The 26449-nt window shown below is 44.9% G+C and overlaps 1 protein-coding gene across 3 annotated transcripts in view; it reads right to left on the minus strand.

The window, feature by feature from the left end:
* Positions 1 to 5095: 5095 nt before the first annotated feature.
* The window catches only part of pbx3a (pre-B-cell leukemia homeobox 3a), a 47670-nt gene continuing 26316 nt past the window's right edge, over positions 5096 to 26449 (minus strand). For 2 of the 3 annotated variants that reach the window (XM_076283374.1, XM_076283373.1), the window contains 9 exons: positions 19650 to 19891; positions 18541 to 18731; positions 17147 to 17282; positions 15404 to 15433; positions 13749 to 13914; positions 13408 to 13485; positions 12660 to 12772; positions 11367 to 11453; positions 5096 to 7382 (listed from right to left, as the gene is read on the minus strand). In XM_076283374.1, coding sequence (XP_076139489.1) covers positions 7290 to 7382; positions 11367 to 11453; positions 12660 to 12772; positions 13408 to 13485; positions 13749 to 13914; positions 15404 to 15433; positions 17147 to 17282; positions 18541 to 18731; positions 19650 to 19891 — 1136 coding nt within the window. In that variant the 3' untranslated portion in view covers positions 5096 to 7289. The remainder of the gene's footprint in view (positions 7383 to 11366; positions 11454 to 12659; positions 12773 to 13407; positions 13486 to 13748; positions 13915 to 15403; positions 15434 to 17146; positions 17283 to 18540; positions 18732 to 19649; positions 19892 to 26449) is intronic. The other variant, XM_076283375.1, reaches the window with a different exon arrangement.

Consider the following 26449-nt stretch of genomic DNA (forward strand, 5'->3'; position numbering starts at 1 on the left):
TTTCTCCATGAGACGTGGCGGTGGTGGTGGTGGTGGTAGTATCTCAGGCTACTCTTGACTTCCTGCGTGCGTCTCTTTCACGCATGACTCATCGGGGTAGGTTACGCGAAGTGAAAGATCTTCAGTGGGCGCTCCTGCGTTCGTGCGCCGCAGACGTGAGTGAGGTTGGCACTTTGCCAGTTTGCACTACGTCTCCCTGACCCTACTCCAGCCTGACAGCAAGTCGCTCCTTGAATGTTGATGTCTTGTTTTTGGCCAAGAGCTACAGGGTTATTTATTTATTTGTTTGTTTGTTTGGAGAATGTTGAATTTATACAGCCTTTCTGCAAAGTCCTTGGAGACTGTGCATGTGTTTTTGTTCACATCATGGCTCTGCAACTGTGCAGAATATTTCTTATCTCATGTTTTTAATCTCTTTTCATTTCTCTCGCCAACACAATTTCAGGAGAAATTACAGTAACAGCCACGATAAAAATTGTTTTTTATTCCCCATCAGTAGTAGCTCAAATAAGCACTATGGGCACATCACTAGCACCAGCACGTTCCACACATGCCTATGTATTTGATGTGAAAAAAACTACACACTCGCAAAGATTAGAGGGGCAGGGGGTGTTGAGGAGAGAGAAATGTCCAGCCAGGGTTGTTGTGGCGAGCAACATTTGTCTGAAGCCTGGCCTTAGTCTGTGACATTTTATTATTGCTCTGGTTGAAGGGAAAATCAATACATATGCCACCAGGCAATTTGGGGCGCCGCAAATTGAGAAGTGACATGTGTGAGATGAGAGGCTTTGAGAGGGGGAAGATTTGCCCAATTTCTTCGTGGAGAGAGTGTGGGGCGCAGCGACGGAGCGAAAAAAAGCCAGAGCAAGTGCAAGAAAGACAGAGAAAAGACAAGTCACTTTTCTTGCTGTATAAGACACGGTGCCAGGACCACTAGCAAAGGGAGGATTAAAAAAGAAAGAGAAAATGTTTACCTACATGTTTGGCTAATGAAATCATTCATGGTCTCAATAGAGTATTATATCCCACTCTTAATGAGCATTTCTAGTCTACATTCACCATGCAGTGACATAGATAATGTCATCAGTTTACCGATAGAATGCCATTGGCTCTTGTGATTGTTGTTCATAGCTATTATGGCTTTTTGAGCAAATAAATGACTCAAAAGGCTCCCAACCTAGATATTATGGCTGTATTGGGTTTGTTTATTACTGCAGGTAACAATTAACAGTCTGTGTAATGACCAATGCACAGGCAGTTCCAATAATTCACCTCCTCATCATCCTCTTGATATGAATTTTATACCTCGCCCAATTCCCATCCACAACTACAGGTTTCAGCTTGGTAAGGCATTACAGCAGAGCAATCAACTGCTGTTTACTGTGAAATGACCTGACCAAGATGAGCGACTGGAACATGCATCAACCATGTCCTAATGTCATGTCTAACAAAACAACCTCACTGCGAAAAAAGCTGTACTGTGACACTCTGTCAGTAATGGTCATATTCACTCGCAAGAGTTGGTGCCTGAAATAGGCAATCAAACTAGGTGCATGTCACATTGTTAGAGCCCTATACAGTGGGAGGTGGTACCTATCTCGTCTGAGTCCACAGTGGCAGTAGGTATGTTCAGAGGCCATGCTGGGCTTGGCTTACTCTGGCACACATTACATTGAACCTAATGCCTTGTGAAGTATTTGCATACTCCAGTGCAAATGGGCTATCACAATCAAGCTATACTCCTTAGTGTGTGTGTGTGTGTGTGTGTGTGTGTGTGTGTGTGTGTGTGTGTGTGTGTGTGTGTGTGTGTGTGTGTGTGTGTAGGCAATGCTTTAAATACCGTTGACTGTAAAAGCTGTATCATCTCTGAGAATATGTGATTAAAATAAAGGACTCAAATGTGTGTGTGTGTGTGTGTGTGTGTGTGTGTGTGTGTGTGTGTGTGTAAGAGAGAGAGAGAGAGAATATGTGATAATATAGTTTAATGTAGTATATAAGATAGTATAATACCTCTTCAACTGTATCTCTTTTGTATTCATCTATTTCTAAGGGTTTTGTACAACAATGCTAATTGACTGTATTCATCATTAAGAAAATCACAACACTCCTAAACACATAGAATTCTTCACAAAAATGCCTCCCCTTACTTCCCAGAGTCTATAGCAACAGGGAACAAAAGTGTTTATATGTAGAAGAGATTCCAGGAGCCTGACAGACATGACTGTTATTTGAAAGGATGGAAAGACTGAGAAACAGAGAGAGGGAAAGAGGGAGAGAGGGAAAGAGGGAGGGAGGGAGAGATGCACAGAAAAGTGAAAAAAAATGCACAACAGTTGACAAGTGAAATCAAACACTAAGTAATTGCTCACAGATGGTAGAAACAAATGGCGGTTGTTGCTGCCGCCTGAAACATGAAATATGAAACGTGAACGCTGCAGCGGGAGAACGCAGTTTGTCACCTCATCACGGGAAATGATTATTCTTCACACAGATCAGGGCCCCGTGCTCGCCCAAGCGCTACTCAAGTTTCCTATCGTCACACGGAAATATTCATTCACATTTATTTCACATGCATCTCACCCAAATACAATGTCAGCCATGACAGGTTAAATATTTAAAAAGCTCAGTTGGTGCTTACTGTGACTTACTATTGCCTCTGAATTTAAAAACTTCCGGAGTCAAAAGCCGTCTTAGTAGCACTATGGAGGGCAACATTTAATATGTCCTTTTGACGTGCTTAGGTGGCTAAAAGTGCTGGTTGCCATAACGTCCACATGGCCTCCTGTAGTCTGTGATTTACATTTCTGGTAATGGCTGCAACGACAGCATACATAGAGCAGACCTCGGCGCAGGGATTTTTATAATTCCCTTAAAATGTCAGCGGTGTTAGAAAAATAATGTATGCTAAATGACTGCGGGCACAGCGGGCATGCACGCCCCCCAACCCCCCTCCCCACACACACACACACACACACACACACACACACAGAGACACACACACACACACACACACAATCACACACACACACGCACAGACACACACACACACGCACAGACACACTGGACAAAACCCAGGCGTCTGGCTGCACGCCAAGCCTTACCATGTTGTGTTTGATTAAACAATACAAATTCACGGATCCCCACCCAGCTACCACATACATGAGTCTTTCTCAAGCATGCCCCTTCCTCCATCTCTCTCCTCCTCCACCTCCTGCTCTTTCTCCTCCTTCTCATGCAGTGCACTAATCTGGGGCAAAACCAAAATGTACTCAATTGTCAGTAGCACTACAACCACCAGCACCACATCAGTGACTGTCTCCTGGCTGCTGCTGTGTTGTCTGAGAGAGAGAGGTCATTAGTGGCCATCACAGGAAAACAAAAGCAGGGGACTCCAGACAGGTCCTTGCCCGAGGTGGCGAACAGCTTGATCAAAGCCAAACGCGCTCTGTCTCTCTCTCTCTCTCTCTCTCTCTCTCTCTCTCTCTCTCTCTGTGTGTGTGTGTGTGTGTGTGTGTGCTCCTGACAGAAACTCAACATCAAAATGAATTCGGCCTTAATTCCAGGCATGTGTGGAGAGGCCAATAACACTTCGCTGTCATGAGGGATATCATTTTTAATTATGAAATCTGCCATTTGCATAGCATACTTAATAAACAGGATGGGCATTCATTTTCTATCCGTTGTAAACCAACCTTAAATTGCTTTTTGATGTGGTTGCGTATTGCAGTTATTTGAAACTCAATGTCACATTTATGAGGATATGTTCAATGTCAAAGAGTAAACTAGTGATTAATAATTTACGACCAACCCAGTTTAAATCTCACGCCATTCCCTTAAAACATCACTGGAGTAGATTCAAACATTTAGAAAGTGATTGGAGCTCTGATGTAAACTAGCAGTAGTTTACATGAGTACCTAAAACAAGGTGAGACCACTGCAGCACAAAAAAGTCTGGATCTCTGTATTCCACCCCCCACTCCCCAATCAGGCAGCGGTCCAAGAGAGAGTGAGACACAAAAACCAGGCGGAGAATACATTAAGACTTGAGCGTGATTCCGTGTGATGGGTGAGAAAGCAACTGCTTTAATCTGGGGGCCCGAGTCTCTTCAACCCCCTGGACCCCAAACCCAAATAATCCCACCCCACCCCAAACACGCACACACACACACACACACTCCCCGCTGCTGCATGCAGGGGCGTTACTGGTCGACTATCTGCACTGTGGCCTCCTAGGGCTCCGAGACGGAGACGAGACCACCAGTATGGTCATTAGCAGTGGGCAGGGGTGGGGGGAAGAGTATTGGCTGAGACAGGTTGTAGCCCGGGGCAATGAGCAGCACAGTGCGTCGTGGTGCGGAGCGTGGAGCGGAGCGTGGTGCGGAGTGGACCACAGCACACCGCTCAGTCTCTCCATCTCACCCTGATCATTAGTGCTTTTCTGCAGTTCTGGCCAGAGGACAGCATCTCTCCCCCACAATCCCATCATGCTCAATAAGCCATGGGTATGACTGTGTGTGTGTGTGTGTGTGCGCACGCAAGTGTGTGTGAGAGAGCATGAGAGAGGGGAACTAGGCTGGTAACATTTTTATGACTGTGTCAAGGAGTCCTTGTTAAGATCCATCTTCATGTGTGCAAACGTCATTTCAGCTTGTGCATGTGTGTGTGTTCGCACAAGATAGTCTGGATATTGTATGATACAAAACTGTCAAGATCCAGGAGTCTAGATAAAGTACAAGCCTGAAGCATTTTGAAATTCTAATTTAAAAGTTAGCAGCAAATGTGTGATAGATTAAGTATGTAGAGCTATTAAATCTTCTTATTGTCAGTTAATTTCAGGCCTCAATACAAAATACCATGCTGTTCCAGAAAGTATTACAGCAACATAAACGTTTGACGACAAATAATTGTAGCCTTGTTTTTCTGAAAGCCCTCATATGAATCATCATACTGTATAGTGTGAGCACTAATGAAGTGAAATATGTTTTATTGAAATATTTTCTTTTTAGTGTAATGAAAGGCAGAGTTGTCATTGTTTCTGTGGTAACTGTTGTTGGTGACTCAGCAGGCAAGTGACTCAGTTTGCTACAAAAGAGACAACAGTAAAGTAAGTTTATTTGCTTTTTTAAAACTACACAAGAGCTACACAGAGAGGAGTTACTGTCGAGTCCTCTACGTACCGTAGCATGATTAGAAATCAACACAAAACAATTGTCATCTGCCATTAGAATTATCTTTTCATCTTGTCATTTTTTTTTCTCGTGAGTTCATCCATTTCCAAATGGTATACAATACAAAGAAAAGAAAAGGAGATACGAAAAAAGAGCTTGAGGAGTGTAAAGTAAGTCTACCCTGTCAAACAGAGCCTGGTATACACATTTGTTTACTGAAAGTCAATGTAATTTGTTTTCTGCTTTCATCAATTATGTTGGGGAGAATAAGTAGCAAAATGAGCAACATTCAAAATGTTCTTCAGTATTTATTTACAACAGTTTCACTGTTCTTCGTTAGTGTAAGAGCAAGCCTGCCTGGTGTCATCTCCCTGCTACTGTTGCCTTTTCACACATAGAGTGTCTGCCTTGAAGACAAAAAACTCCCACAATGCATCTGGCATTAATTAACAGGATTAAGACATACACAACATTACATGAATAAACCCTGAAGTAATTACAATACATTAAAAAAAAGCAGAGAAAAAAAATAATGCACGTGATTACACTGAGAGGTAGTACGTGATCACTCTAAGATTTAGAATGTCAAATATCTAAATGAACTAAATGTTGCCATTTCCAAACATATTTCTGGTACAAACATAAACATTACTGTCAGAAATTTGCTGACAACAGAGTTCAGGGAGTTTATTGTGTACTTTGCGCAAAACACACTTTTGGAATGTGTTCTGTATATACTCTCATAAAGCTAAGACCTGTTCTGGGAATTGCTCTCTTGTGTGATTGCTGGTTCAAGAGCATGCCACACTGCCTGATCATGTCCTACACATACTGCTAGAGGTAGCTATACTTTCTTTCTCTCAACAGTCGAGGCATGAAGTAGCTTCAAATGAAGTTTAGGCGAACTTGTTATCTCTCTAAAATAAATGAGGACACTCATTCTGTGGTTTATAACAGTTAAGCAACTAAGGATATTAATTATTCCCATTTGAATAACAAGACAAACTTCATAAAACGTCTAACATTTGCTAAATGAATGAGCTGGACAGCCTATTACCCAGCAGAATCTGATTGGAGTATATAAGCTATTCGAGAAGGGGTAGAAGTTGCCCAGGCGGTATGAATTTCAGATCTGGTGTATAGTGCTGGTCTATCAAGCGAAATGAAGTGTAGTCGTCCTTGTTGGCTCACTGGTGATAGTATGTACACAGGTAGGGGAGGTATGGAGCTGGCGAGGCTGTTGATGGGCTTCACAGCAGTGAAATGTGTTGACACCACTTTATTCTTCTTTCTCTAGCCTCCTTCTGAGTGAAAAACATGGGCTCTAACTTGACACGCAACCTCGTTGGAATCGCCAGACCTCAAGACTGACATTGAGAGTCAAATGGAATGTGAGACACTACAAGACAACAGCAATGACAGAATAATACAATTAAAATAAAAAAAAACCTCTGTTGGCAATCAGCAGGTGATTTCCCCGAAGCATCCGCATGTTCTTGAACCAGAGGCGCAGAGGCTCAGACTCTGTGGGTTACTTCTGCGTTCAACATTGGAGTTCAGGTGATGCCAAGGGTGGTGACAGCTCATTCATATTGTACATTTCTCCAGTCTGGGGCTTGGTCTTTAGTGTTGGGTGTCGGGGCATGGGGAGTAAAAACAATGTTGGGTTGCAATGCTAATATTAGCCTAACTGGTGGATCTGTGGCCCAAAGAAAAGAAAAAAAATGGTTATGTCTACTGTTAGTCGACATTAAAATCCTCTGCACAGTCCTTTTCTCTACTGTGTACAGTCCCTTTCCCAAAAGCCGGGAATCATGTAGGACACACATTGTATAAGTGAACTGAAAGTGTCTCAGCAACGTTATGGATCATATCCGCTGGGACAGAAAACAGGGGAGCCTCTGCCAAGAACAGTCACAACAGGGGTCCAAAATGGCCGCCAGCGTCCATGTGAGAGCAGGTAGCAGTGTCTAGGAACGCAGCCAATCAGGACACCAGCAGCGCTGGCCAGGCCGGCGGCCCCAGGGAGCTGGCAGCCGACTGGTGTGAGGAGGAGGAGGAGGAGGAAGAGGAGGCCAGGGGTGGGTTGGAGTGGGAACTGGGGCGCTGTGGAGTGGGAGGTCAGTTTGAGGTATCCGAGTGGACGCTGCCCGCCCCCTCTGTGGGCGAGGTCACGGAGGAAGGGGTCGGGGCATCGTGCCATCCTCCATTACCCTGGACAAACAGAGAGAGAGAGAGAGGGGGAGGGATTAAACTTGTCCACTTTTATCATTTAAAAAAAAAAGTCAAAAGAAGAAAATAGTAGTAATTTTACCAACTAAAACAAAGTCAAATACAGTAATAAGTCAAAATAAGCAGTACCGGTAATAACAATGTTCTCACTAAAAACAAAATAACATGAAGTACAGACAAAGCTGCAATCCATGCAAAGATAAAAGCTACGATCTCTCCCATGGGAAGCATACATCACACATGGTCACCACATATGCACCATAACAAAACATCACACGCGCACAGTGGGGTTCCACACACAGCTCCATACTGCACACACAGGCACTAATTACATCAGCCTTTGATCCTGCCAGAACATCTTAGAACACGTCAGGCCTTTAGTGAAAGACAGCAGCAGCACATTCTGACTGCGTGGACTGTGTGGCGTCCGGCTGAAGTGCTGAGGGGGAAGAATGCCCCCGTACGGTCGGGGACCTGACATCAGCAGGGCGAGTCTCTCACTCGTGTGTTTGCTCCAGCACGCTGTTTATGAGAGGCGAGAGGCAACGCGTGCTGGCATCTCTGCTGTGGCTTGTCGCAGCGTATCTTCATGCAGGCCGACCGGCGAGGGAGCTGTGAGGGTGTGGGGGGAACGCTAAGTGCCTCTGACGGGTGAGGGCTTTTTCAACCCCTCCCCTCTTCTCTAACCCCCTACCCTGTTATCAGAAGGACAGCACAAACACTCCTCTGACCCAGTGTAAACACATGGATGGGGTACATGAAGTCATTTTGGAATATATATATATATATATATATAGACGTATTTCCCACACAACCCTCTGACCCATCAGCTGACCCAATGTAAACACATGGAGGTGTATATAAAGTGTCAAATCATCAGAATATATTTATAGGACGTATTTCCCATAGGAAAGGAAGGAGTTGCATTTAAGTGCTACATTTTACCGCATTCACAATCTTTGAAAATGTGACTAGTACGTACACATATCAATTAGGGGGAGGCTTTTTAGAGCGCTGGTCTGAGATTGCATGTCCGCGTTTGCTTTGTGTGATGCGGAGCGCTGATGACTAACATGTCTGGCTCATACCTCCACAGGGTTCAAGCCCATGATCGCGGCGAAGGCGATGGAAACCAGCTCTTCTCCCAAGGACATGAGCCGCCATGATTGCCACAGTAGCTTTGCTTCAAGGCTTTGAGATGGAGGTTTATCTTGTCCTCGGTTACATGTGTGTGTATGGCTGAGTCTGCTGTCATGTACTTTGATGATCATTTTTAAGGCCTATCTCTTCCTTCTCACTGAGGGTATGCTACTGAAGTGGGTTTGGTGTGCATCTATGCCATGACCTAAATAAGACCTGAAAGCATTAAGAACACTGTGTGTGTGTGTGTGTGTGTGTGTGTGTGTGTGTGTGTGTGTGTGTGTGTGTGTGTGTGTATCTGTGTGTATGCAGATGTGTGTGACTGAAACAAAGACTGTGTATATACTGTGTGTATGTGTGTGTGTGTGTCTGTGTGTCTGTGTGCATGTGTATGTGAGTGAGTGTGTAGAAGTGTGCTTGTGTGTGTGTGTGTGTGTGTGTGCCAGCGGGGGGCCAGAGTGCGAGAGCGAGATGGAAAGTGCGTGGCGCTGCACTTTGAGGCGGCCCAAGGATGCCACATAGCCTCTGCTCTCCCTCAGGGCGCACCCCCCCCCCCTCCTCCTCCTCCCCCTCCTCCTCCTCCTCTTCCTCTTCCTCCTCCACTCCACCAAAGCCAGAATGACACCTTGCTGTGCGGATGCCTCCGCCGGCTCCTGTTTATGCCTCTGTCTGCCCGCCGCTTTGTCGCTCTGCCTGTTCTTTTTCATCGCCTGTGAAAACAGCTGACTGATCCGATTCTCTCGCCGCGGACGCTCCGGCTCTCACACCGCATCACTCAGCACGCTGTCACGTCCGCAAGCGACGGCCAACAACACTTTCCAGTTTCTCCAACTGTCACGTGGTTACATCATCCATCCAACACGCTAATATTTAAGAGTTGTGTTTTTGCGTAGGTTGGTACAACATGGTTTGGGAAATAAAAAAGAAAAAATAAATAAAAAAGTGATAAATCGTAATGAATTGCTATTTTGAAAGGAGTGGAATATCAAGTGGTTTTACTACATAATGAATAACGTTCAAGCTGAAGTATGTGAAATATTCTGTCTACGCATAGACATGCATATCTAATGGCTTTCATAAGCCAGCCTTATTAAACAGCCTTGGTAGACAGAGATTTCCCTTTGATGTTTCTCTGCTAGCGTTAGCTTTTAACCACTTTGAAACTGAAAGCAAGAGATTGGGCCTTAATATATATCAAACAAGAGTGCAGGTGATTGGACTGTCAGGGACGCAGGGGAGGGAGAACCATGAATGTTTGTTTTAAGACCTCTGCCTAGCACTCATCTAATTATCAAGTTTTGAACACCGCCTCTTAACTGTCATGAGGAACAACAGATGGAGAGACCTTCAGCGCTTAGTCACGAACCATACACTAATTCCCTCTGTTTAGAAACGCTGGTGTGCATAAGAGATAGAGTGAGGAAGAGAGAGAGAGAGAGAGAAAGAGAGAACAAATACGCGTATGAATCTATAAAGATCCTCAAAAAGCAATCACCATCACTTCTTCTGCTGGAGTGCAGACAGCGAATCATAATATTTCACTCCGCCGGCATTAAGGGAGAGGACTGTCAGGGATCCTCTCCCCTGCTCGCTATTGCCCCCCTCAAATAAATTAATCTCTGGCACGGGGGGCCTCCAGATCGGCTGTGTTATAAAGGATGGGGGGTGGGGGGTGGAGGCTGACTTATCGGTCCTCATCAGGAATGCCGCTGTTCACATCTGTACAAGGCTGCAGGCTATTCCAGTTTCATATTTCATTATGCTGATAAGGAAATTGACTGCAAATTCTCTCGCAGAGGCGTCTCAAAGCGCCTCAATGAAAACAGAGATACCATGCTGCACAGAGAGAGGGAGAGAGAGAGAGAGAGGGAGAGAGAGAGAGAGAGAGAGAGAGAGAGAGAGAGAGAGAGAGAGCGAGCGACGTCCCGGTTTGCGGGGCTATTACAGGCCTGCGTCTCAGCAATGGAAAATGAAATGCGTTTGCTTTTTTTCTCTTCTTGTTTAAATGGGATGTGTGAGTTTGTGTGTGTGTGTGTGTAAGAGCGAAAGTGTGTGTGTGTGTGTGTGTGTGTGTGTGTGTGTGTGTTTGTCACTGTGTATGTATGTGTGTGTGTGTGTGTGTGTGTGTGTGTGTGTGTGAGTGCAGCCGTATTAATATGAAACCATACATTTATCTTTGCCTTTTCAGAGGCTGCCGTCACGTCTGCCGGCCTTAATCTCTCCTGTCGGATTTTTGCTCCACTGCAAAAGCGGTTTGATCAAACTGGCGGCTGGCTGAATGGCGGAGGGAGGCCTGGCATGGAGAGATTACCCTCTCTCTCTCTCCGACAAACATACACAGACACACACACGTATACACACACACACACACACACACTCTTGCACAGTGTCACACCTCCAAAAAGACTGCTTGGAAATGGTCCTAAGCTCCCTGCCCCTTTTTTAAACAGACACACAGTGGGTGCCTGCGCCTTGCTCATAACTGCCCCTGCCATGGCACCAGAAATGCTCGGCAGCCTTCGTAATCAAGTCCTGTATTTCCCTTTCAATTAGACAATAAATAATTCTGCTCTGACAAAAACACAATTTCTTAGAGTAAAACCACTCATTTCCATAAGCCTCCATTTAACGAGCACTTCCATTCAAAGAAAACTCCAGAACAGCCTATAAATGGCAATAATCACTTTTCAGGAAATGAAACAAGGCTCTACTTTAAAAATAAATAGATGAATAAAACAGAAAAAGGATAGGGTCACATCCTTCTGTTTTGGCAGCAAGGACATTCTATGGGGAGACGTCTGTGTCAACGCTGGACTGAGCTCTTACATTTAGACCATGCGGACTGTAGAGATGACCTCGCAGGCCGTCATTGTATCCGACCGCCTGGCTGATAGCATGACGTATGGTATCCCCCTGAAGCCAGATGAACAGAATGAGAGAGAGAGAGAAGGGAGAGAGAGAAAGGAAGAGAGAGAGAGAGAGACAGGGAGGGAGAGAGAGAGAAGGTGAGTCAAAGAGAAAATTATGCATGAAATGGCTAGCTCCTATCACAAACTGCTATAGATTATGCAGCAGGTTCAGCTTCATACTGGTTGCTGTAAAGGTTCTTCACATGTGCAGTCATTGAGAGAATGAATTGGAGTTACCCAATACAAAACACAATGATACAAAACAACACAGTAAAAGCATAGACTAGAATTCCATAATTTTAATTGGAAACATAATTGTAATACAATATAATTGTATCCCCTGATACAAAAGCTCCAGATATGACTAACCACTCGTGTGGTTCACACACACAAACACACACACACACAAACACTTATGTCAATCCTACACACTACACACATCACCTGTCAACCAGCTGACAGCTTACGCTGGTTCATGACAGGAATGATGAACTGCCATAAACACTGTTTGTCTTGGAGCCTGATTTAAACTATTCCATATGTGGTCTCCACTGTTATGACAATTCATTTACTGCTCAACACGAGTATAAATATACAGTGTGATTCATCAGGTTGACACACAGCCTTGACAGTGTGTTAGTAGTGTTCAGATCAATGTCCAAGACTGGGAAATCTGGTCTGTGAATGGTTCTCGGATTGATGAAAATGTGTTGAAAATACAAGTTGGAAAAGCCAAGTGTCAGGTATAAATGTGATCAAGCCAAACAAGGCAAGCCAAATTGCTGACCATGTCACTGATCTCATGAGATCAGAGCAGACCAGACAAAAACACAAAAGGCTATATAAAGAGATTGGTCTAATTCTCTCCGTTCAGGTTACTGTGCTGTAGGTATGCACAGTAACTCAAGCACAAGCATTAAACCCAATATATATATGCATTTTAGAGTCACACTCTACACAAACAATGACAAAATGTTTCATTTCATCTCAAAATGGAAACAAGACCTCAGAGACAAAAAGCAGCTTTTCTGGACACAATAATGCATCCTAAGCTGCATATTTTGTATCATAAACTACATCTCTCATTTGCCCTTCCTTTTGTGTCTTGAGACTCAAACAAGCACATGTCCTAAAGCCATGTAAGCCTCTTTTGCCCTCTTGCCCCCCCCCCTACTTCTTCTGCCTCTTTGCCCCTCCGCATGTCTCCTACCTGTGACTGCACACCAGCTCCCACCTGAGCCCCCGCGTAGGAGGCCCCATTGAGCCCCTGCATGCTCATGAACATGTCCCCCGAGTTTGGGAGGCTAAAGGAGCCAGAGGAACCTGGAGAGCGGAGCAGAGACAGAGAGAGAGACAGAGAGAGAGAGAGAGACAGAGAGAGAGAGAGACAGAGAGAAAGAGAGAGAGAGAGAGAGAGAGAGAGACAGAGAGAAAGAGAGAGAGAGAGAGAGAGAGAGAAAGAGAGAGACAGAGGCAGCTGAGAAACAGTCACGGAGCAGCGTGCATCAGAGCACATGCAAGAGAAACATATAACTCATGCACATGATTATACTGCATTGATTTCTTACATGCTTACTCAATAAACACATGCAGAACGAGTCCAAACTTTTAAAAAATGTATGTGTCAAAATGCATGTATTCAGTGTTTATATTTCTTCCTTCATTGTATATTTAGACTAATTGAAAGTCGTTTTAGTGAAGCATATTCAGACCAATGTTGGCTATTAAAAAACCATGCACCAACCATGTTAATCTGAAAAAGTGAAAAGTGAGAGAGGGAACTGAGATGAGAGCGTGGTGACACAGGCTGAGTAATCTCCTGACATCACGTAAACATGGGACTTGCCAACACGGCTCTAGCCTGGCACACGCATCATGACTCATGAATAAATGTTAATGTCAAAATGGGATTTTATTTTTGTTTGTTTGTTTTTTAAAATAAGATATGTGGTAGGTACCAGTGAACATGTTGGGTAAAAGTGAGTTTTTGCTCTCTGTGGCATCCATCTGAAACTCCTCATCTTTCATCTGGAACCCTGGGTGGGAGAAAATGGAGCACTTCAAAAATCTCTCTCTGCTTCTCTTTACATGCGCAAACTCAAAGAACTCTAAAGCTTTTAGAGCTCCTTCTACTTCTATTAAAAAACCCAAACCCAACGGAAGGACATTCCTCGTCCTCGAGATCTAGGAAGGTACATGTAAACTCCATCTGCTTCTTTTACTCATTTGTGGATATCTCATCGGTATGGTATTCTGGAGGATATGAAGTGGTTTACTGTGGTCATTTCCAGGGTCTTACCGGAGTTGGGTGTGGTGGGAGAGTCGGCCTGGCTATTCTGCACGGCGGCGGCTACAGCATGGGCGGCGTTCACGGCGGTCTTGGCAGCGTAGAGGTTGGCCTCTTCCTGGAACTTCCCGATGTTCTTCTTGTAGCGGATCCGCTTGTTTCCAAACCAGTTGGACACCTGCAGAAGAGGAGCGAGTGGAGAGAGGGGAGGAGAGAGGGGGAGGAGGGAGGAGGGGGGGGCAGCAGGCAGGTAGGTGGGTGGATTTGGAGAGTTGGAGGGTGGGGGTGGGGGAACGAGGGAGAGACAGTGGGGGGTGGGTGGGAGAAAGAGGTCAGAGCACAGCTCTTATTGAGATGATTGATGGGTCTGGAGTTCCAGCTTGGACCTCTAGACGATCAACAAAGCGGTGGGTATATTTGTAAATGGAAGCATACAGACAGCACAACGCCATGCATATACCTCACAGTAGAGGCACTAGCATCGGGTTGCACTCCAGACAGGAAATCAATACATCAAGCGTCGCTTCCGTAACAGGTTTTCATTTACACACAAAAAAAATATGCAAAACATAAACATGATGCAGGATGCCTCGATCTGAGGGGGGAATAACATCAGTGCAGCAGAATGGCGTGCGCTCAGGGATGGGGGTACATGAGGCGTGGGGGTCCATGGTCCATGAGCTGGAACGCATTCAAAGCCGTCCAGGTATTTTTTGTTTTTTTTAAAGATCTGTCTGACACAAAACTGGATTACGACCAAGTCATTTTTTCAGCCTGAATGAAACGCGCAAATGGTTTTCCTGACAGAATTTCTTTCTGCTACAGATACACACATGTTTTGTTTTTTTCATACTACACCTCTAAAGTGACTGTAATTTATTGTCCAGAACCCAGACAGTCAGAGGTCTGATTCTGTCCACTGCCCCAGCATGCAAGAAAAATATAACTCCAGACTCCGGCAAGGACCACAAGGCCAACCAAAGCATTACAGGGAAACAGTAAAGCTGTCCTCAGCGGGCCTATATCATCAATGTGGCTGAGAGACTGAGGGGGCCTCAATAGTCTCACTGGAGCTGTTCCGTGAACTCATATACACTGAAGGCTCTGTTCCTACACAGACAGGTCAGTGAATTATACAACTCTACACAACAACGGCTCACTGGGATGCCTGAAGGGTGATGCTTCTGTGATAAAGCGTAACAATGGCTGCACGTATAGGCCATGTAAATGTTCATTTGAAATATCCTATGCGGCTGTTGCCATGGATATTGTTTTATGTGCGACACGGCACCTGTTCTGAGCTACAACATCGTAAAAACATGCAACGCTGAACTGCAAGTACTTATAAGATGATGACCCTGTAAAGATTATGCAGCAACCTTCATATCAATCTACACTGTGCATACTGGTAACAAGTCATTAGTTCATAATTACTTTATTAAATCACTATAACCACTTATGCGATGTCATGCTTCAGTGCATGTAAGCGTCTATTCTAAAAACACACACACACACACACATATACACATACACACGGCAGCTGAGGTCTGCGTGTATGACCACACGCTCACATGACAGCAAGACGTCTGGGGTGGGAGGGGGGAATGGGGATGGGGGGAGTTGTAAACAGACAAGAGGAGAACAAGGACGAGAGTAGCTCAACATACCTGTGACACTGTGATGGTGCTCCCCACGCCCTGAGGGCAGAAAAGAAGGGGGCTTTTTTACAGAATACGACTCTCTGCACAACAGGCCTGCACAACTTACTCCCACAAGCCCCCCCTCCCTGCCCCCCCCCCCCTCAAAAAAAAAAAAAAAAACACACGAGAGACAGCAGCCAAATCAAATAAACAAAAAACAAACAAATAAATAAAAACCCCTGGTCAGCCTGTTCACTATGTTCATGGTGGCAGCGTTCACTAGAGCTTTGTGTCAGTTTTGCAGGTACCGTGTCGCACTGTCAAGACGGATTTAAACAAGCAGGATGAACTGTGTGGGGTTTTTTTCCCTAGCGCTTAACTCTCCGTCAGAGGGTATCGAGTTAAGTGTTGACGTGACTATGTTTCAGATCACTTTAGGCCCTTTAACAGATATTTCCGTGCCAAAATGTGCCAAATGCAAGAAGTCCGGGCTATTGAGTGAAGCTGAAAAAAATGCTAACGTTTGCCATTTTGCGAAGCCTTTCTGTACTCTCACGGTAGGAAGTGAAGGGGTGAAGAGTGCCAATCACCGCAGCCTAATGCATGGCGTGGAGTGGTCTGCCATATCCATTACTTTAGACTTTCAAATGTCATTTCTACATTATAAATGTATTTGACTACAAGCCAATTCAGTGAATTTATTGCCAAAATACTTACAATTAGTGGGCAATTGGATTAAGTCATTCCTTACTAAAGGATTGAGGGAGACTTTAAATTAATCAAGTAAAGTATTTATTTGGCGATGGGTGTTGGGGTTGGGATATGTGAGGTAAACAAACAAACAAACAAACAAACAAACAAAAAAGACCAGCGATAAAACAGGTTCAATCCCACATGTTCCCCTGCACGGTCTGAGCTTCTCTGAGCTTCGGGACGAGATAGAGAGAGAGAGAGAAAGAGAGAGAGAGAAACGAAGGGCCGTCTAACGAACGCTCCATCCAGAACGTCACGCTCCAGTTAGAGTGGATTTCAGCACTGTCACAGTGTCACAGTGAGCCCCAGCTAACCACACTCGACAGACGAGGATGACGCATGCAGGGGGTGGAGGGGTGGGGTGGATGGAGGGCAGGTGGGAGGGGGAGGAAGAGAGAGGGATGAAGGTGGTGTCTGTGTGTGTGTGTGTGTGTGTGTGTGTGTGTGTGTTTGTGTGTGCTGGGGAGGGAGGGAGGTGAGGAGCACCAGAAAGAGGCCTAGCGGCAAAACTGATGTCATTTCCCTGGCAAGAGAAACCCCAGCCGGAAATGTTTATCTTTTTTCGCTCGGCAGCTGGGAAGCGTTCTTGCCAAAAACTGTCATGAGTCAGGTAAGACCCGCCAACCCCCACCCGAAACCTTACTCCCACCACCCACTGCATCAAAATAAAGCAAACAGGATGGACACCACTCACTTATACAACAACTGCACTGCTTAGCAACCCACAGTACAGCAAATGGATACATTTATCCTTAATTGCACTCCCTGGAAAACTAAATTACCACCACAAACATGTAATATATTTTCCATTTAGGCCACAAATTAGATGCATATGTCTGAAGACATATGGATGCGACTCAGTGTTTGTGGATATTTCAAAACTAAGTCCACCTCAAAGCTAGCCAGTCCCATTCTCAAGACCTGTACTGTGTGCTGTCCCTGTGTCCATCCTGTTGATTTTATTTGGTTGTCCTTTGACGTCTGCAGGCCCCAGGGCTGAGAGCGGCGTCCACCCACCTGAGAGACGGTGATCTGGCACTTCTTGGCCAGCTCCTCTTTGGCCTCCTCGCTGGGGTACGGGTTGCTCAGGTGAGAGTAGAAGTACTCGTTTAGGATCTCTGTGGCCTGCTTGCTGAAGTTCCGTCTTTTTCTCCTGAGTGCATGAAAAAGACCTGGAGGTTAGAATACTGGGAAATGGCTTTAATGACATGAAATGTTGGATTAATAACATGACAGATTGCCACGTCTTAATCGGCATTATCAAGCGGGTTGACAAGAGTTACTATAGGGTGGTAGGGGAGACATTAAACTTGCTTTTGTTTTCCCTTACACTTGACCTTTTATTGCAAATGTACATTCACACATTCCTATATGGATCCTTAGTTGTCATCTAACTTGCTTTTAGGCAAAAATGTGTAATCACTTCTCTATTTCTTAGCAGGCTTATGTGATATATAATCATCATAGCAGTACAAAGATTATTTATTTATGTTGGTGATTTTTATCTCAACTAAAATCTCAGTCTGATGTCTCATTGCTCCTAGTTGGTCTGCCCTCACATGCTGTTTTCTTGCGGTGCATATATGCTGCACAGAGTAGCCTCCTTTCAAGATGGCCACGTTCATAACACTGTCATTGCCAAAGTTGCACCTGTATTCATTTGGATGCCCATTTCTAAGCAAACGTGCAGCTCAACTGGACTCCACCATCAGTGCTAATTGTTGGTAAGACGGCAGTAATTAGCGACTGAATGTGCTCGAAGACTGGCCAGCAGAATCCCATTGCTGTTGTTCATTATCAACAGTTCTGATTTCAGCGGTTTTCTGTGCCATTCGCTGTGAGCCGGGGCTGCTCACTTTTATTGCGCTCTGCTTACCTTTCGGCCCGTGCAAGCGAGGCATTCGCAAAATAGCTTCATGCCTAATTTGGCGCAGCCTAACGTGGCCCACACTCCCGCCACCCAACCGGCACTAATTGGAAAAGCCCAAATGCCCCCAAACTACCTCGGAGTCGGACAAAAGAGTTGCGCTCTCAAAGAATTCGTCCCGGGCCCAGCCGAGCGGAACCTCATCACAATAACACAGCGTATAAAAATACTCTGTCATAAAAACTGATAAAACAGAGCAGCACTCGCAAGCACAGAGATATGGCAGCTCTGCAGGTGTTTCAGTGTGTTAGATCATTCTATTATTCACACACAGACACACACATGTACAGACACACACACACACATGTGCGTGCAAGCACACACACACATGCACATGCATGAGCACTCTCACACACACAAACATACAGACACACACACACACACACACACACACACACACACACACACACACACACACACACTCACACTCACACTCACACTCACACTCACACAGACACACACACACTCAAACAGACACACACACCTGGCATCGAGGAAGCGTGAGCGCAGGATCATGACGGCCTCACAGGTGCTCTGTTTGAGCTGCATCTGGATGGAGCTGAACTTGCGGTGGATGATGCCCACCATGCGCTCGATCTCTTTCGGGGAGATGGGCCGCGTGCGTGACTGCTCCCGCAGCAGGTTCATCACGTGGGTGGTGAACTCATTACACGCCTGCAAAGACAACCACAACAACGCCACACACCACAGCAGCATTAGAATAACCTGTGTGCTGCTTTCATCTTACCATGTAACAAGATCAGTGAAAACGCATAGGGGCATATACGGTTGCACATGTATACCATGCTATATATAAACCATGCAATTCATTAAAAATGTAATGCAATATGTGTGCAAACAGTATACACATTCATTAATTAATGGCATTGCATAAAAAATGGATGCAGTGTAGTGTGTCATCTGGGTTTCGTCGACATGTAAGTAAGTGGATTCTCTGGCTTGTTAAGTCAGCAAAATGCGCAGACCACTTCTATTTAGTAAACAGCACAAATAGCTCAGCCTACCAAAAGCCTGTAACAAAAGGACTAAAGCCAATGACACTTGATCAGCTTTTTTTGTGCAAACCCTTTATCCTAAGAGTAACTGCAGGGGGCATTTGGCTATCTGTTCACTTGGGGATCACTTGAACTCATTAAGTGGCTAAGTGAAATTCATTCCAAGTATTTACATTTGGGTAATTAACAATCTGGGGCCAGCCTCGAGGAGGAGGCAATCAGTCTAAGCAAAGCGGTTTATCGTAAAGCAATGAGATGTTGCTCCACGTTGGAGTGCAATGCCAATAGAAACCAAACAAGTTTGTTTCTCTGGCTTTTCACCCCTTGCATTCCTTTTGACATATCACAATACACTTAATTACACTATTAATTGGAGTCAAAACAAAACTTGAACCAGTAAAATGCAAAGCAAAATCGAATTCTTATCCGTTGTGTGTCGGTAGTAGGGAGAGGATACGCCACTAAGAAGGTAAAACGACAGTAAAGATGTCTGCCATGGTCACAAAAAGTTGCACCTTTATCCACTTCAAATGCTTGTGCGGCCACTGCAGAGGTGTTCATGAGAGGCCTTCCTCACCTGTTCGTACTTCTCCAGTTCGGTGTGGTAGATCTGTCTGATCTGAGTGAGCTTGGCGCGGTAGTCCGAGTGCTCCACTGAGTTGTCCACTCCTCCGCCCACGGCTGCGGCAGCAGCTGCAGCTGCGGCCGAGGCGCTTCCCTTCTCTGGGCCCGAGACCCCCTCCGCCAGCAGCATGTTGTCCAGACGCATGAGCTGCGGGTCTGGAGGGTCGTCCTCCTGGGCGCCACGGATACTAAGACCTAGAGAGGGGTGAGAAAGAGAGCTCACTTGACTACAAGTTTGACCAAATCTTATTACAAGAATGAACTTAAAACAAATGTGTTGAAAACAACACAACTTGATAGTTGATAGGGACACCACATACGTTTTAAGAGTGCAGGAATTGCCACACGGCGGTGGCTCATAAGATAGAGTTATTGGGCAAGCAATAGGTTGCTGGTTAAAGCCATATGTAATGTAATGCAACACATACTGTATCATAAATCCAAAACATCAACCAAACTCTAATCCACAAAACCCTCATGTGCATAAAAGCCCACTGTAGTACATATCAAGTAGCAGCACATAGTAGATAGCACTTTTGTGCACCTAATAAAAAGCAGGGCAAAAGCCATAAGAATAGTCATTTCTTACACAAACCATTAGTGTCCTTGCATGTTGTTAACCCTTAATGTTCTGACAGCTAAGACAGCGCTTATCTGCTGCGTGAGAGGTTACAGCCACCATCAACTCTAAACTCCCAGATGCACGGCCTCCTCTCTGTCCAGCCAAAGCTAACAGTGGGCAGAGAGCGAGACAGCGCGACATGGACAGAGGGCTCTAGAGCCGCAGCGCTGTTCATCTGAGGACGATCGACAGTGGCGGGTCCCTCGTCGGACGCACACAGAGCCAACGAGAGCGATGTCACCACGCTCCAGTGGCCGCCAGCCGCGAATCAGCGCCCAAGCCGAGACATGGTGTCCCTTTTTCCACGCCAGCGCATTTCTCTGCGCTGTCCTTCGCCCACAAATCTGCCAGGCGCTGGAGTCCGAACGCACTGGCATTAGTTTGGGCGCCAGCAAGAGGACGCATTTCAGCTGGTTTTGCTTGGTTAGCAAAATAGCTACAGTAAAAAACATGGCCTCTTTATAATGCTTTTTGATGGGTGAAATTGTTTCCCCCCAAGAGATCCATTTTTTTTAAATATTCGAAATACCTTAGTTCACAACAATGCAACGCACAGTTCATAACAACTTCTAACGTGACTGCCTGCATAACTTTCCTGATGGCGCCGATCTTTACATTCCAAGTGGCGCGAATCCTAACCATGCCAAACTGAGGCCTATCATCTCGCTCATGTCACGCCTGTCAGACCACATCACCTTCCCTCATTCCCACGCATCAAAAAGAGAGAGAGAAAAAAATCATTGGGAGGAACTACTGCGTTTCACCCCGACATTAATCCGAGCAGTCAGACCCGAAACTGCAAATAAAGTGATTTCGGGAGGAGAGGAGCCGCCACCTCACCTCCCTTACCGTCCGGATCAATAAAACCAATGGCTGCTCACGCACATGACTCCACATTCATTCATCAAAGGCAATTCCATGGCATCTTGAGCGGCTTGTTTGCATACACAGAGCTCCACAGATCGGTAGTCCCATCCAGTCCTCATCAGTCTATGCCAGAGCGGCCAGGATCCATTTACCAATAAGCGTCACATGGTACAGTGACTTCAGACGTTAACTAGATAGCAATTCGCTTGAAGTCGCAAGAGCTTAAAGGTGCTTTTTTTACATACACTTGACCTCCAAAATCATTCAAGTTAGAAGAACTGTCAGTCAAAGTTAATTATGAGTTAATAGATGACAATTCCGATTATGAAAAATAATGTTTATGTTTTATATATGTGTATGTTGTATGTAAGGAAAACCCTAACACCAGTTACTATAAAATGTGCACATAATTGAATTTGAATCTTTTTGCACAGAAAGTAAGTTGGCCATCTTGACCATGCGCACTGACTTAAAGGGAACTAATTTGAATCCACAATATGCACGGCGTATGGCTACCGTGCTTTGGAAACCCTATGGTGGAAACCATGCAATGAGAACAGGCGGTGATGATGACAATACTTGCTAATTTATTGACAAGTCAGACAGCGCAACATAGCAGAAATCAGTTTAGTAATTTGTAGCATGTTATTCAATATTAATGAAACATGAGGGCCGTTGACTTGAGTAGGTTGAAGTGTGTCGTCTGTGATTTTTATAAGTTTCATAGAAACTTTAAACGAATTAATGCACTGAGAACTTCCTTGTCTGTGCACTGACCCACTGGTGCTTGTGTGTAATGTGGTGTTGTTGCGAGGTATCAAATTAGCTTAATGTTTTGGCCAGTTCATCACTGGTAAATTAGCGTTTGTCGTCATTGTTGTTGCATGTCGTTATTGCATTGCGTAGTGCGTGTCATACAAATTAGAACCCTAAGTTTGTTTGTGATTATCCATGAGACGCCCTAGGACACATTGAAAGTCAGACTAGATACAGCATATTTCATGCGCTAAATATTTTCAAGGGCAAACAAGATGCTCTTCCAGTAAGCCATGTGATATAGCAATCCCAGAAAAGGTTATAATGGATGTTTCTGACATACTGAATCAGGACGAGAGTGAGGATTACATGTTGCATTCTATCGTGTTTGCTTGCTATTCATTTGGCAGTATTGACACATCTAATCCACAAATTCATATTTTGTGAAAGCCGTTTGCTTCATGTCACTGTATCGTGTGAAAAGGATGCATCAAGGGAGATGGTTGTGATTGAATGAGCTCATAACTACAGTAAATGAACAGATCAGAGCACTCAGGGGCACAGGGAATGAAAGCAAGCATACACCCTCTCTTCCTCCCTCCAATCCACTCTCCATCCCTCCCTCCCTCCCTCTCAGGATTGAACTGGACTGGTGATGGAGACGCATTCATGAACCTGACACATTTAGACATTTGAGACATAACAACACAGTACTAAGAAAGGGAGATGGTTTGTGTGTGTGTGTGTGTGTGTGTGTGTGTGTGTGTGTGTGCATGTGCGTGTGTTTCATAGACAGGAGAGGTTAAAGATTTGAAATAATCCAAGTGTTCACAGGCCTTGTGTCTGATGTTAGTGTGAGGAGGGCTTTAGGGAAGGGGATCTGGAAAATCTAACAGCGCGTTGAAACACATGAAAAAAATACCCAGTGATGACTGTTTCTTCTCTCATGTGCACTCACTCTACACCTTTTTCTTCCTCCCCTGCATCCCCCTGTCTTTCTCTCTAATCCACCATCTCTTCTTCACTCTTTCTTTCCCTCCTTTCCGCTCCCCCCTCCCTCCCTGTTTCTTCCTCGCCTCACTTTTATCTCCTTCATTATGTCTCGCTCGGTTTCATTTTTAGCACACTCATCTTAAGGCAAAGGTAGCGTCATTCCTTATTCAGACCCCAGGCATAAAATGTTAATTCAGCACCTCTTGAGTCTGGTGATATACCCACGGGCAAATCCTCTCTCTACATCCCCCTCCTCCCCTCCACACACACACACACACACACACGCAAAGACACACACACGCACACACACTCCCTCCCCTCAGCTCCAGCTTCCACACATTCACAGCAGGCCTAATTAACAGACAGGAGAACGAGCGTGAGCGGGTCATTCAGAAGCAGGGGGCTAGCGCTAACAGCAAACAGCGAGGAGAGCATGGGAACACTTCACACACACACACACACACACACACACACACACACACACACACACACACATACACATGCTCATACATACATGCTTATTCACACGGCCTACACACACACACACACACGCTAATACATACAGCCTACACACACACAAACACACGAACGTACTCACTAATGTGTGCACATTTACAACATGTGAAGATCAGCTACCACACTCAAACAAAAGGTATGAGTGCTGAGCTTTAAAAAAACTGCACACACAGACACACACACATACACACACACACACAGACATAAATGCACAATGTAATTTGGCTCTGCGTGTCTGCTCAGATGAGCTACGGTACTGCATATGAAGATATGAATAATTCCTCATGGGGAACGATATGCAGATCCTTTTGTGTTAACAATCTTATTGTTTCAATCCTTCATGAATGAACAGTGGACCAGTGCAGCCTCTCTCTCTCTCTCTCTCTCTGTGCATGGGTGTGTGTGTGTGAGTGTGAGAGAGAGAGAGAGAGAGAGAGAGAGAGAGAGAGAAACAAACAGCATTTGTGCATATGAACATATTCAAATTCAAATTTGAAAGTGCTTTGGCATAACAAATAATGCATTTGCATTGCCAAAGCAATCATACATAAATATGTATAGAACAGAATATCTTAATAGCTGTCGACTTACATAAATTTAATTTATATGCATATATATTTCTAAATAGTTGAGAAGAAATCAATCTGTGTGTTTATGTATATGAGAGCCTGTTTATCTGTGTGAGCTTGCTTGTGGGTAAAGCACATGTGTATTCGTATGTGTGTGGGAACGAGTGTGTGAATAATGTGTATACCTCGTGTGAATATTGTGTATACCTCCAACATCGCCTCAGTGTGTTGCAGAAAACCCCTTACAGTCCATCACGTCGATCTGGCTGTGTGGTGTATTCACACAAACTACATCCACACGTTGACTCACACTCACACATACCACCCCAGAGGGCATGTAGCTTTCTGTCTTTCTCTCTCTCTCTCTGATAAAGAGAAATAGGACTCCTATTTGGAGCAGGCCTTTGCCTCCAGTCTCTGAAACAGATCTTACACCAATAGCACTCAGCCGGCTATGGACTAGCCCATCTGAGTCAATTACAGGAAGTCCAAGTAAAACATTGCCGTCAAAAAAACACGAGGGGATGTCTGTAACATGCAAGACATAAACTCTGACACATGTACTTAATAATACCACATATCACCAATATTAAATATTTTTACAATCATTTCCTGATCTTCCTAATTAAGGTTATTAATGCTACTATGTGTATTTTTTTCATGCTCCTAATCATTCAATTCCCACACAAAAACAACACAATATTGATTGTCATCCACCTCTCCCTTTGTTTGAATTTGTTCATCTTTGCTGTACTATAAGACAAAAGTAGCAGTGGCCGGGTCAGGAAGAGGGTTTCCCAGCAGCTTCCTTTTTTTCTAGAGAACCAAACCTACAAACATTTGACAATTAACCCACCACTGCAGAGCCCAGTGTGGCTGACATATTCAAATTTGTCTCCCTGTCAGTGGCAGACCGCGTCAATAAAATAACATACAACACCTTTAATTGTTTTATATGTCATTACTCCCACAGCGTCTGAAAGCCTCAACCACTCCACACAGTGCTCCAGAGACCACAGCAGTGCTTCTGTGGTGGGTTCCGGATTAAATCTGGGGGTCGACAGGTCCCATCACGCCGAGAGACGGCGAAAGGGGCTCCCCTCAGAAGACATCACCTTTAATGAGCTCCCTGGTGTCAGTCATCGAGCAGGAACATCAGATGCCCTCACAACCCTCTGACCCCTGACATTTGACCCCTGGCATGAGCTGCTGGCCTCACTCTCCCTCTGGTGCAGGCGTGTCAGTGTCCACTGGCATTAGACGCCCTGTACAAAGATATGTCAGATCACTGCATACTTCACAGGCAGCACAATAAGGCGGTGGACCTCCCCCATACAAAACAATAGATATAAGAAATGAGGGGGAAGGGAGGAGCAAGAAGGGGGGATAAAAAATAGGAGAGGATGAGAGAGAGGAATTCATACATCAGATAAATCTATCTCTCTCTATTTCTCTTACACTATCTGCTAGGCTATTCAATTTCTCCCTACATATTTACACCAATATCCCATAATGCCTCAGCTTGACTGTAGCTCTTAAGATTAGTCCAGGTGAATATGATCATCATTACATACGCATCACATATGCATTTCTTTAAAATGCACATTCCTTCATTTAGAAGCTATCCCCTGAAGCCAAGTGCACCCTCTGCTTAATGCATAGGTCTGTCGCCATGAATAGGTTTCTCATTCATTTGCCATAAAGTGGCCACTTGACCTTCAGTAAAATATCATCGTTGAGTGCGGCGCCTGGAGCTAGCGCTCGCATCCGCGGACCGGTGCTATCTCGGGTCAAATGGAGCATGTCATTCACAAATAACCGCCATTTTCTCCCCTCTCAGGACGAAGACCTTTAACGGTTGTGCCGTTAGCGGCAGGTATTAGCTTTCAGGGCCCATGGGAGAAACTCTGTGTGCGTTAAAATGGAGGTGAAATAGTGAGCAGCGGTGGGGTTTTTTTCCCTACCTGACAACAGGGGCTATTTTCTGTGCAAAAAAAAAAAAAAACACACACACAACACAACAAAACAAAACACATGTTTGCGAAAATGAGACGTGCAACAAAAAGGTCTTTCTTCTGACGACCTGACGGAGGACGTCAGCTTTTGTTTGCCATCACAACAAGATGGCGACGACACAATTTGGCTGTGCATGGAAAAGCCATTAGATGAGCAAACACCAGTCTAAACCAGCTGTCATCTGATCAAGGATCTCTCAAGGGTTATGGCAACACAACATGGCCCTTGGCTGACAGCTCGGACCGAACCCCTTGGAAAAGCAAATATTTGAAAGGCAGTCTTGGAAATGACTCCTTTTTTAAAAGAGAGAGGGTGGATGGGGCTGGGATGTCACATGGTGCATGCTGTTTATATCAGAGCGGTCACATCCATGAACAACTCTGCGCCAAATGCAACAGCATTAGAAAAACAAGC

Source organism: Alosa pseudoharengus, unplaced genomic scaffold, assembly GCF_046254945.1.
Source record: "Alosa pseudoharengus isolate Yale_2024_CS ecotype anadromous, Long Island Sound unplaced genomic scaffold, YU_APseudo_1.1 YU_APseudo_1.1_scf_14, whole genome shotgun sequence".
NCBI classification, from domain to species: domain Eukaryota; kingdom Metazoa; phylum Chordata; class Actinopteri; order Clupeiformes; family Clupeidae; genus Alosa; species Alosa pseudoharengus.